General features: G+C 36.5%; 1 protein-coding gene across 1 annotated transcript in view; it reads left to right on the top strand.

The window, feature by feature from the left end:
- The window catches only part of LOC145672001 (endothelin-converting enzyme 1-like), a 103,211-nt gene that overhangs the window by 60,916 nt on the left and 28,200 nt on the right, over positions 1 to 14,095 (top strand). The window contains exons 9-12 of the mRNA XM_081741183.1: positions 419 to 530; positions 1,778 to 1,883; positions 6,487 to 6,663; positions 9,901 to 10,004. Coding sequence (XP_081597309.1) covers positions 419 to 530; positions 1,778 to 1,883; positions 6,487 to 6,663; positions 9,901 to 10,004 — 499 coding nt within the window. The remainder of the gene's footprint in view (positions 1 to 418; positions 531 to 1,777; positions 1,884 to 6,486; positions 6,664 to 9,900; positions 10,005 to 14,095) is intronic.

The raw sequence follows: 14,095 nt of genomic DNA, 5'->3' as shown, positions 1-14,095 counted from the left end.
GATCGGAGTTTCACCATTGATCTCAGCTACCGCGAAAAACTATGAATTCGACACTAATATCGGTCATTATGTACTACTTTTACATGTTCCAGTAAACGCCCTCCTGAAATCCTTCTGGTTCGAATTTTGACAAAAACGCTGAGGCCTGGACCAAGGTACCCGTGACCAAATTTTGGTAACTCTCGGTCCACTCGTCTGGTCCTCAGGCTGCACACACACAGACACACACTCTACATAAAAACATACTCTTTATTTTATTTATATTCGATTGCAACCAGTAATTATAGATGAACTACTTCAAGTTTAAGCATTGAATTCGCATAGTTTGAGTCTACGGTAACTTATATTGTAAAACGAAACTGATTTGTTTTATTATTTAACATCAAGCTATTATGTTCAATTGTTTTTAATTTTCCAGCGAACTTCGTAATCAGTCGTGTTTTAACTTACATAAGCCCTCAAACGACGAAAGACCTCTACGAAGCCTTTATAAAGTTAAAACAAAGAAACAACGCATCCAACTACCCAAGGTAAGTGAATCACTCATTAGTTATTAGGAGTATGTGCCAGCATTGGCAACTAATTCACGGGATATTATGCTAGTTGTGGGTGGCCCAAAATTATGCTATTTAGCAGAAAGTTATGCCAGGCTTCAAAATTTCAAAAAATAATAGTAATAATACCATTACTATTATTATTATCGAATGGGAAAGCTTTTGGTATATAACGAGAACCTCTACGTTACTGACAACGTAGACTACTTTACTCGGATTTTGTTTTTAAATACGTAACCAGCTCGAATTTAAGATAGTCTTACTCCGATTTTTTAAATCGTAAGATTCCAATTTAAATATCAACTTTTTTGCTTGCTTCTATGAGGATGAGCACTATCATATCATACACCCTCTGTTTATAGGCGACACTTGTTTAATTTCATGGTTAAACGTCAATGCACGTATTACGGAATTAAGAAAGGAAGAACGATTATTCCAAAACAGAGAGATAACTAGATATTCAAATAACAAGTACAATAACGCGCACACAAATCTCTTCTCAGTACTACGTAAACACAAGGTTAGAAATTAAATATATTGGGCTTTATGCAGAGTCATTCTGACGCGTGATTAGTGTCATACTAAAGAGTTCGACTAACACAATGGTTCTCAAACTTTCCGATAACGCGGACCTCTTGTTCAGTCGGAAAGTGATCTGCGGACCTTCTTTCAATGCTATCTGAAATTTCACATGGTATTAAAAAAATAGAATTACCACTGACAAGAAAAATAATGCAATAAGTAATTTATTCTAAAGATACATTATTGTTTCCTAGTGAACGAAATTTCAATTGAAAATACAGTAAATTTCAAGATTGAAAATCACTTTGAAAAAAAGAAAAAAGAAAGAAAATCCACTTGATAAACAAGTTCTCAGATGTGGGGTCACTAATGTGAGGAATGAAATTCTTTGTTTTTCCATAATTGTATTGAAATCTGGAATAAGTTTTGTCACCATCAATCTTAGATCCGATTCCACACTAAGACGATTTCGCTTTAAGGTTTTAATACTGCTAAGGGCAACAAAGGTCTGCTCACATAAGTAAGTGATAGGGAAAGGCATCAAATGTGAAATTTTTCAAATGTTTTTTCTTCATGTAAAACGAATGCTCATATACATCTATATATATAATATATACATAATGAAAGAAAGTGTACGTTATTTTATTTGCACTTTAATTACTCGAGGTGAATTAAAAATGAAATCTTTTTGTTAATTTCAGATGGAAGTATTGTGTAAACAAAGTGAGAGATGAGGCGGGCATATCATTATCATTGGCAATCACTTATCAATATTTAAAGCAATTTGATTCAAAGAAAATATCACTTGTAAGTATTACTTTAACTGGATTTTATTGTGTTTCATATTATGCTACAGAATATACTACCTAGGTACGAGGGCCACTAATTATGTTTTGAGCCTTGGCAACACTGTTTGTAGTTTGGTGCTATTTTTTTTTTTTTTTTTTTTTTTTTGTTTGCATAGAAACGTTTGACATTGTTGACCATCGCGTACTTCCAGTGGCGTATTTACGATTTTGTTTCGGGGGGAGGGTGCTTTGCCTGAAAATGTGAAAACTCTGCAAGATATTTCATATACTTTACTATAATAAGTAAGATTTCGGGGGGCTGAAGCCCGGAACCCCCCCTGAATACGCCACTGCGTACTTCAATGTTTTGACAATAGCTTTATTTGTGTTGCTTACGTTGACTTGAAGATTACGTAACAACAGAAAAATGGAATTAACTCATGAAAATTTTCGTGCGATGATTTATTACGATTTTCGACGTGGATTATCAAGACAAGAGTGCATCGATCAACTTACTTCCACATTTGGCGATGAAGCTTCATCCTTTGCCACTGTGAAACGCTGGTATAACGATTTTGCTCGTAGTCGTCATTCGCTCACTGACGAAATTCGCGAAGGTCGTCCAAAATCAGTTGTTACTCAAGAAAACATTGATGCTGTGCAAAATCTAATACTGCAAGATCGTCATGTGACATACTGTGAGATTGAGGTAACCTAGACATTAGTTTCACCAGCATATATAAAATATTAAAATACATGATCATTTATTTGGTCTAGGAATTAATTCGTGCGGGTGGACAAGAGATGGCGCAACGAACGGATAGTCCCACAGTTCCGTGTATCCACACATGTGTTGCAAACCCCTGTCATCGCGTATCGTTCGTAGTATAGGGCAGTGGATTAAAGCGTCAACAACACCAGTTTGTAGTTAAGTGAACATGGCGCAATTTGTGCCTGATAAAGTGTTTTTGCGGGGTGTCCTGCTGCATTACTTTAACATGCAGAAAAGTGCGACTGAAAGTCATCGTATTTTGGTGGAAGTGTATGGTGACCATGCTCTAGCTGAGCGAACGTGTCAGAAGTGGTTTACACGGTTTAGAAGTGGTGATTTCGGCTTGGCAGACCAAGAGCGAGCTGGACAGCCAAAAAAATTTCAAGACGAAGAATTGACAGCATTGCTCGAGCAGGATTCGTGTCAAACGCAGGAACAACTTGCAGCAGCATTAGGCGTTGATCAAACAACAGTCTCCAAACGCTTGAAAGCCATGGGAATGATTCAAAAGATGTCACATTGGGTTCCACATGAATTGAAAGACAGAGACGTTGAAAGACGAAAAACCATTTGCGAATTGCTGCTTCAACGACAGAGCAGAAAGGGGTTTCTGCATCGAATTATTACGGGTGATGAGAAGTGGATCCATTACGAGAACCCTAAACGAAAAAAGGCCTGGGTGAAACCAGGTGAACCAGGTCCATCACAACCAAAACGAGATATTCACTGTGCAAAGGTTATGCTGTGCATATGGTGGGATATGAAAGGTGTGGTGTACTATGAGCTGCTGCAACCGGGTGAAACTATGAATGGAGAACGTTATCGACGTCAATCAATGCGTTTGAAGCAAGCTCTGGCCAGAACACGACCAGAATGGGAGAACAGACATGATAAACTTATTGTTCAACATGATAACGCTCGCCCACATGTCGCAAAACCGGTCAAAACCTATTTAGAAAATGTCGGATGGGAAGTTTTACCCCACCCGCCGTATTCACCAGACGTTGCTCCTTCGGACTACTACTTGTTCGATTGCATGAACAACGATTTGATTGGACAGCGGTTTACTTCTTCAGAAGATATCGAAACATGGGTCTCTGACTGGATCACTTCCAAGGATGAGGACTTCTTTCGCCACGGAATCCGTACATTGCCTGACAGATGGGCGAAAGTGGTGGCTAGCGATGGACAATATTTTTCTTAAGGTATTTATGTATTTTGTGTTTGTACTACAGCTTCAATGTGTGCGTACCAACCGCACGAATTAATTCCTAGACCAAATACTTGTGAGAAAGGTTTGTTCTCGTTGGATCTCACGTAACTTGACAAAAACTCAAAAGATGCTCGCGTCGATTAGTGCACACAAATGCTCAATAAATAAAATGGCGGTGCTTCAAAAGACGTATATAAGATTGTAACAGGTGACGAATCATGAAAATATGGATATGAGCCGGAACGTAAACAGCAGTCAACTGTATGGGTGTTTCAATATGAACCAAATCCAACAAAAGTTGTTCGTGCTCGAAGCACATGAAAACAAATGGTCGCCTGCTTTTTTTTTCTTTTTTTCGGGAAAACTGGTCATGTGGCAACTGTGCCTTTAGAGGAACGTAGAACGGTCAACTGTAAATGGTACACAACAATTTGTTTGCCGGAGGTCTTCGGTCAAATAAGGAAAACAAACAAGCGCCGTCGAATCATTCTTCATCAAGACAATGTGAGTTCTCACACATCTCGTCTAACACAACTCTTTAATGGACAAAGACTTTTACATTTTGCCCTTTGCAATGAATAGTGCAACTCATAAAATTTATGTACAAAGTTCATTAGTACACCTCAATATGTGCATCGTTCGTGGCCTTAAGCACATCCAGTCTGTACTCAATTTCCTGCCACGTACGCTCTAACATCTCGTGTGCGACAGCGTTAAGAGCGACTGTAATGCGGGTTTTTAAGTCAGCTATGTCAATAACAGATGTACGGTAAACACTAATCTTCACAAAACCCCACAGAAAAAAGTCGAGGGGTATAATGTCTGGAGACCTCCGTGGCCATGGAATGGAGTCACCCGGTCCAATCCATCGGTTGGGAAAGGTATCGTTCAGGTGATCACGGACTGCTGCGAACCAGTGTGGTGATGCACAATCCTGCTGGAACACAATATTGGTCTGCAAATACTCCAACTGCGGAATGGCGAAGAGTTGAAGCATGTCGAGATAGGTGGAACAAGTAACTGTTGGCTCGGCGAAGAAAGAAAAACCAATGATTCGGTTCTGCATTAGACCACACCAGATATTAATCTTTGGTTTGTCTCTATCAAGTTCCTGTGTTTCGTGTGGGTTTTCTGAACCCCAGATTCGTATGTTATGACGGTTTAACGTGCCCGACACTGATTCATCACTAAAGCACAACCGTTTCAAAAACCCTGCATCTTCATCGATACGTTGTAACATGCAACGACGCCGACTTACCAAAATTTATGTGGGTGCATATCAATGGCGGGACGTGCTAGATTATATGTTTTCAGAAAAGTCTCGATATTTGATTGGTTTATTTTTAGTTAAAATCTTTTGTGAACACTGTCATAAAGAGCTGTGCTATGATAAAGTAAAATATACCAGTACTATAAGGATAAGTTGGGACAGTCAGCTCAGTCGGTAACTCGGCTGACTTAAACGCAAGAGGAATGGGTTGAAACAGGGATCCAAACTAAAAATCTTCGCAGCCACAAGATTATTTGTGTGGGTGTCGGAACCCCGGAGCACCCACGTAGTCGGCGCGCATGGTTACAAACTCAGTTCGTTTTGGTTTGTCTGTTGGTAACAATTCCTACGTCAACTGTACCTTATATGCATAGAGACGCAGCCGTTTGTGAAGAACCATGTGTACGGTAGACCTGGGTATTTGCAGTTGTCTAGCAGCCGAACGGATTGATTTTTTCGGACTGCCCACGAATGCTGTACGTACCTGCCCAACACATTCATCACTTGTGCTGGGTTGTCCTTCTCCTTTCTTATGCGACACAAAACCTGTTGCCATGAAGCTGGTGTGCCATGCACGGATGGTGGGTCGGGATTGTGACCCCATGTAAAATTGTATACTGAAGTTCTGTTGGACTTGCATTTCCGATTTGGTCTTTATGAACCATGTCACACACTGTGCTTTCTCCTGGAAGGTGTACATGCTCACTTACAACTGGCTACCCTAAAACGATAAAGCAGGTTGAAAAACTTTATGAGTTTCCCCATTCACCGCAAGAAACAGAATGTAAATATCTTTTTTCTTTTCATTACAAAGCTATTAACATTCGAAATTGTGAAGATAATTTCTGGACACCCTGTACAATACATGTAAATTAGTCTATTGTTTTTTTTTAAATCATAGATAATCTTTTTGTGATAGACTTAGTTACGATTATTTTAGTTATGTGGTTCTTCTAGGAGTATTGAGTAACAGCATAGTTGGTAAGTATAGACGTAAATTGCATTCTTCTTGTTTGATCTTTCATCAATTTACATTATGCGTAAGTTTATTAGCTTCATCGAGAATTTTTGAAGCCGCATTGTTCACCATTATCTTGCTATAATGTCATCGCAATTGCTGTAATGTCAAATTGTGGACAATATAAACACTTGCAAAAAATCGAATTTAATCTTCCAAGAGTATTCAAGAGTTTTGTTCAATGATCTTCACTTTTACTTGGTACAAGTATATTTTACGTGTTTGAAGCTCTTCTTTCAGTTTTACTGCATCGTATACTAACGTCATTAAAGGAACGTATTGATTGAAAAATCATGAGACAGTCTAAAATAACCCAGAGTTCTAAATAAGAATTGTTATTTTCCCGCAGGCAAAAGAAATGATCCTACATCTTGAGGATTCGTTTCTTTCTCTAGTAGACGAAGTGGAGTGGATGGACGAAAGGACACGGGAAGAAGCTAAAGAGAAGAGGAACTCTATTGCTGCTTTGATAGGATTTCCCTCATGGCTCAGTGACAGTAATATGCTTGATAATTTCTATGAAAAGGTAAACTTCCCTTTGATATACCATTATATTTATTTGTATTCTTTCGATCATATGCGTGTGTGTGTTACAGGTTTAGTGAATTAATAAAGCACTATATACGTATATCCTAATATAAAACAATCAACATGTTTCAAATCCTTTTCTGTAGAGAAATGAGGTAAGACACAGAATAGACTTGATATTGTTTGGTTTATTATTAACAAATTACTCCCCTTCTCTTAATTTTGAAGCAGAATTTGAACCTTCCGTTTTCGTATACGAAAATGAGTCAATGACAAAGATGAATCTAATAAAACTTGGAATTTTTTTATTCTGTAATCTTAATTTTATTTACGACAATAGAACAGAAAAATTAAGGTGTTTATGAAAAAAAGTCAAATACGATATTTCAACGGATTTACACGCTTCATGGTCATAACATATGCATTATTTCCAGCTTTTAAAATTGTTTTCGCACTCACTTTAAATTACATTTCCACAGTAAAGAAAGAAAACAAAAAACGAATTTTGGTTTTGAAAACCGAAACTGTAAAGCGATTTTGATACCGAAAATTGGTTTTGAAAGTCGAAGCCGAAAACTGGTTTTGGAAAAGAAAATCGATTTTTTTTTAAATTTTAACTTTTCCAAATATCGATTTTCGGTTTTCCGAAAAAAATCAATTTGAACAGCACTAATAGAAACTCAGCTCAAGGCAGGTAATAACTAAATTTGAAATTTATTTCAAAAAGTTCAGCCTCTTTCCCGTCATTCGATCACCCATAAGATCAGTTTAATTTTTATGTATTATGTATTATATATACATATTTATGCATTATTTCAGTGGCTGACCAACTTTCTAATACTATCTGAGAACAAAGGATTTAGTAAAGAGTAGCCAATTACGCATTGTATTTTGAACGACTTTATCGTCTTTTAACTTTCATCCATTAGTGCATCTTTCAAGGGTCAGACAGGTGAAAATCATTATAAAGTTCATTGAGTATGATTCATGGATGACTTAAATTGCATGTCAAGTCTTCCTGTTTCGATCTGTTTTCACGGTCGACAGTCATTCTCTGTGCTTGTATGGCCATTTCTATTCACTTTGTAGTGGCCCCGCGTAGCATAGTCGCTAAAATTCTTGCCTTCGGTGCGAGCAGTTCCGGGTCCGATTCACGGTGGGGCATCGGTCGGAAAGGTGTAAAAAGGTATTTTCGGGCCAGCCTTCTTGAATGAGGTTTTTCTCATTCCCACCGGGTGGTACCTAACTTATACAGCTTTCCTCCGATAGTGTTTCCTGCCAAGGGAGATCATCCCTCATACGTGACGGGCTAAATGGCCATAGATGCAGAAAGCCCAGAAATCTAGACCCTAATCTATACAGTTTATTATTATTAGTTCTAGTAGTAGTAGTAAAATGAGGAGTAGGGGAGATGTAATTTAGGTAGCTATAGTTTGCTACGAAACCATATAATTGAGGAAACCCCAAGAACGTTAACAAAATAATCTCTATAAATAAAAATGGATTTAAAGACATTTGTCTGTGAACTACTCCTACATCACTACACCGCTTTCAATGATTTTTGGTATGAGAGGATCTTGGCCCAACTTAGGTTTTTGCTATGTTAGTTTGATTAAAATACGTATTCTAAGGGGGGGGGGCGGGAATTAAAGTTTATGCGAAAAAGTTAAGTAGTGAGTTCATGTCAACTTAGGGAGATAAAGATTGATACATAACCTCCTCATTTAAAATAAGTAGACCCGTACCCGTGGACCCGTCCCAGCGTTTTTGAAAATTTTCGTTTTAAGAGGCATCAGTCTACAGGATGCGCACAAAGTCGCTTTTCCCAAAACAAGTAAGCAAATAAAAGAGTTTAGTTGAATTTCAGTTTAGCGTCCCTTTCAGCAGCGAGGCTATATAAGACGTGGACCTACTGATTAACGTGGAATGAAATGCCGCGGAAGGAAATAAAAGAAACAAGCGAAATATAAGCGAGCGTCTCATTATATTAGGACTGGCACTACTGTGTCTCTTAGTGTGGCTGGGACTGATACCCATGTTTTCGCATAGATCTTGTTAAAGAGTTGTTTAGTAAGTCAAATTGTGTCGAGTAGTACAGATGTTGAGATGAATCGCAAATTAACAAAAGAATAACGTGTTTTCATGTCATAAATTTGGTGGGAACATAACAAAAACACAAACATGGTGACACCAGATTTCAGGAAAAGACTTCCATATATGCAGCCACCATCACGTTAAGTCATGAAAAACCTGAACCATTGATTCGAAGTTACAGGTTCAGTGCATGACCAACCGTAAAGCGAACGACCTGAAAGTGTACGAAATTAAGAAAACACTGAACTTGTTGCACAGAATTGTGTAACTAGCCCGAAGAAGTCTACCAGAAGGGAAGCACGTGACCTGGAGATGACTCATACCTCCTCAAGGAACATGTTAAAGGATTTGAAGATGAAACCTTATCGGCCAGAGCTTGTGCACACGTTGCAGCAATGCGATTCGGACTTATGTGTTGAGATTTCTAAGTGATTTCTCATTCGGAAGAAGCTGAGAGAGACTTCTGGAAACGAATAGTGCAGACAGATGAGGTATCACTCAAGATAAGTGATTGCGTAAACGAAGAGGCAAAGTGCCAAGTGGCACCTCGAAGGCTTAGTGACACTGTTTTCTGGACAGACCTTATGTATAGATCTGAATATAGTAACTTCTGATTGAGTGTTCCCAGCACTATAAATAAGTTTAGTAATAATTATTTATTTTTAGTAATTGGTTGTCTGTATATGCGTACACAACATTATTCTACGATAACTTTCATTGGTTTATCCTTTTGGTAATGAAAATGGAAAGACGTCTTGCAGCTGAATCTAAAAATAAGATATATAATATATAATGTTTCAACAGTCTTCTATCGATAAACACTGACGTAGAATTCCAGTTGATACATATTTATTGACATTCCCTCATTTTATGAAATATGAAAAATCCATGATATATATCTGCAACAGTGGCGTGCGCATGTGAGTTTTCAGGGTTAATCCCTTTTGAGTAAGATATGGAAAAGAACGATTTATTATATTAACACGAAATACACAAATCACGCTTGTCCTAAAAGGATATGAAATTTAGTGCTTAAACCCACCCCGTTTGATGAAATTCTGGGTACGCCACTGATCTGAATACCTCACAACTTACTATATTTATGGGAATTTACTACTTACTTTTCTCTTACTTTTTTCAGCTCTATATTAACGACACTAATCACTATCAAAACGTAATTAACTTGAGAAAATTTATTCAGAACAGGACGCTGTCCAGCTTCAGAGATTCTCGTAATAGAAAAGAGTAAGTATTTCTGTATCGTTGTTTAGTGTGTAAAAAAATGGTTTTAAATCTATCATCATTAAGTGGAAGATAACCTGCATTTATCACAATGTGTTTTCACCTAACTTACACGCAGGGTTGTAGTGTAAAATGTATCTGTGCCGGGACGCTTGATAGGAGATAAGAGAACCAAAAAAGCAATTTGAATGTAAACACAAAACTGAAATCAAATTGTGAATTTTTATTAACCCCTTGCGTACCACTGACATCCACAAAAACATATAATATTAACACAAAAACATGAATATATAATTTTAATATATTATAATATATATAATAAACACAAAAATATATAATCGTAATATATATATATATATATATATATATATATATATATATATATATATATATATATATATATATATATACTGCTTTGGTCAGTTGGAGTTTTATTAGTAATCTTGAATTTTCCAAAGGTACAATGAATAATTTACACACTGACATCCATGTGAATGTCATGAAAATGTATTCCTTATTAAGGGCCGTATTAATCCTGGAGTTGATGAAATTTGTTAGTGGTTGTAAGGCAAGAATTAGTTCCACTATTTCTCCTTAGATGACAGCACCTTACTGACAAAAAAGACAAAAATGTGTTGTCTCAGTAGATGGGAGGCGTAAGGGAGCATTCAATTACAACACACGTGTTTGTTTTGTCATATTTGAAACATATGTAAATATAAATAGGTTAAAACATTGAAAATAACTATTAACCCTTTGTGTACCATTAACATCCATGTGAATATCATGAAAACGTATCCCTTATTAAGGGTCGTATTAATCCTGGAGTTGATGAAATTTGTTAGTGGCTGTAAGGCAAGAATTAGTTCCACTATTTCTCCTTAGATGACAGCACCTTACTGACAAAAGAGACAAAAATGTGTTGTCTCAGTAGATGAGAGGCATAAAGGAGCATTCAATTACAACACACATTTGTTTGTTTTGTCGATAATTAGCAACTTCGAGATCTATTTCGAGAACATAAAAGGAAAACCGTCTTTGATATTCGGTCAGTGTTCCCAACCTGAAGCATCATAAAATCCCTTCAGAACATCAGAATTTCCCTTTTCTCAGTCCAAATGTTCCACAATGCAAATAATTGTTTTTATTAGTAATATGAATGCTCTCCTCACGCGTACACAATAACTATGCCCTATACAACAGTCTAGACAGTCTTTTAACAGTAAATTAAACCAGTATTACAGCACACACATAGGAAAATAACACCTGGATCGCAAGGGGTTCATGTTTATTTATGAATGAACAAATATTTAAACATAACTATAAATACTTCTGGAGTAAGTGCAAGTTAAATGAAAGTTTAAAATATGTTTTTGATTTTTTTACTTCATCTTTACATAAAAAACTGTTCTATTTTCCTCCCTGCTTCTGTACCAGAGCGTCGCTTCTCTCGCTCAGGCTCCACTACACCCTCCAAAGTAAAAAATGTAATGGAAGTTGATGCAAACAAGCACTATTATTTTATATAAGTTCAAACTATAGGAATAATACATAAGGTAGAAGGGGTAATTGGGTGGAGTGGGTAATTGGGCGGAAAACTTTTTAAAAATTTATATTTTGCGTTTCAGTATATTTTATGGAATTTAATTAAACCCAAAGTTTGGGTGGACAGATGTTTATCAGGGAAAAAAAAGCCTAGATGAATTTTGAGAGGGTGTAATATTGACAAAAGAAACCAAAAGCTGATTTGATTGAGAAATGACATATTTGAAACCGAGTCTCAGGTTTGTGTGTGTTTTGGTTTGAGTCACAATAAATCACTCATCTGTTAATGTTTTGATCCTGATTTTTCTACTGTTTCTTAAAAACATCATAAGGATGGTGCCGTGAAGAGCAGCAATCTTGAATCCTCACTGTGAGGCAATTAAAATTTTGTTAAAATTTGTACCTCCCAATTACCCCCAGGGGATAATTGGGCGCATGATGTGGAGGTAAATGGGTGGAATGCCTTAAATGAACATTTTTTACTTAGAATTCATTTAAATGCTCTACCTTCTTTGTCTTTCGTGGTGTAGATTTTTGCTTCATAGTGCATTGTGCTTATTAAGCTATTTTATCCAACTTAGGCCTCCAGTGGCCGTTGCGTATGTCAATAGTGCTGATGCTGTGAATAGGATCTGTTTATCAATCCAGGATTCCAACACATGTTCTATTGTAATAATTTATAGTTATTTAGCGTTAGTCTCATTACCTTCTCCTGTTTGTTTAAATAACAGGGCCTGTTCTCTCTCTCTTTTTTAAATACGTTTTCGGCCAAAGTTTTGACCGCATATAGTTTTCTTCGTATGTAATACATTTTGGATTAAATTCACAGGACAATATACTATGCTATAAACAATAACTGGAAGGCTTAAAAAGGTATTCAAATATCTTTGAGATTTAGAAATAAGTTACTACTTATTTTGCGTAAACAAAGGTATATTTTTTCTAGGCCACATTAAATTATTAGTTTTTAACTGAAATTCAAATTATATACACCAAATGTTTGAGTTTTCTTCATGTACACTCAATCACCCCCATGGGTTTATATGCACTGGCAGTGGTTTTAGTCATTTTATACCCAATTACCCCCAAGGGAGTAATTGGGTGGATATCAGACAACAACAATAAAAATGTTGCAGCATCAAAAGTAAAGATGCCGAAAACTTATCACTATAACAGTAGGTGCAGAAGAATCTGCAACATATAATCAGTTGTTAAAAACTAGAAAAACGCCTATAACCTGTGAGGAAAAAAAAAAAGATTGAAAAAACACCTCCCGATTCCCCCTTCTACCCTAAGTAATATTCTTCATAAAATATATAAAATAAATATTATTTTTACCATTTTTCCTTCGTTTGATTTTCTATATTCCCCCCCCCCCAAAAAAAAATCAGTTACAATAGAGCTCATTCCACTTTGTCGAAAATGGGATGGAATAGACCTTGAAGAGATTACTACGCATATGAAATATTAAGGTGTGCACTTCTTTGGTTTCCTAGATACTTGCCAGAAAGTTGGGAGGGGGTCGGACTTATTTCAGTCCGAACACTATGTTGGGTGGCAAATAAGCCGAGAACCAAAGATTTGCACACCATGATATTTTATATGCATCTTGAGCTTCTTAAGATCTACCACAGTTTCAAATTTGGTCAAGTGGAGATCTTTGGTTCCCGAGTTATAAGTAATCAAATTTCAGGTTTTGACTTAACAAAAACATTAAGGGAAGTGACAGCAATGTGTTTTTATAACAAAAATTTGCTACAAATCAATGAAGGGTGATCTTTCTCCATTAGAAGGATATTTACTAATCTCGGAATCGAAAGGGATTAAGCTGAAGCTTAGAAACTTGTAGCGATTTTACGAAAATCGTTACAATAAGTTTTGGATTTTCGAATTCATATTTAGCAGATTTGATGTACTTGTATTCTTTTGTTTATGTTATCATACAAGCTTATAATCCTTCATTTTGTGAAAAAATAAGAGAAAAGAAACCTTGTATGGAACATTATCATTTCACTAGATATCAAACTAATAGCTGAGCAAAGCAAAAAGATTTTTATTATGACAAAGTAATATCGTGTAACAGTTTCGTCAACTAAATACCTTGAGTTCATCAGACATTATGATTTACATGAGCATTCACAGACTAAGTACTACGAGACAGCTAATACATTCTTGTAACCTGATTAGTCGCTGACAGCCAATCCTCTTATAGTATGCACAAATCAACAGATAAGTTAACATTGCTCATTTTCCACCCCATTGCCGAGACTGTAGGCCTATTCACACATACTCAATAAAAAAAGTAATTACTAACTATTCTGATTAACAAATTAATTGTTATCTCTTAAGGCTTCTTAATAACTTATTGCACTATTCATCAATTTTATTCCACGTGTCGGATGAAGTCAGTGGCGGCGCTTTAGGAAGACAAGGAGGGGCGACCGCTACCCCAATATTTTGCTCGACCCAGCTTCGCCCCTCCCCCCATTTTTCTATGTACAATCTATAATAATAATTTCAAAGCAAAACAAGTGTGATTGCTTCGCCTC

This window comes from Thermobia domestica, chromosome 15 (assembly GCF_964235325.1).
Source record: "Thermobia domestica chromosome 15, izTheDome1.hap1.1, whole genome shotgun sequence".
NCBI lineage: Eukaryota > Metazoa > Arthropoda > Insecta > Zygentoma > Lepismatidae > Thermobia > Thermobia domestica.
This window is presented reverse-complemented; position numbering and strand designations above follow the sequence as displayed.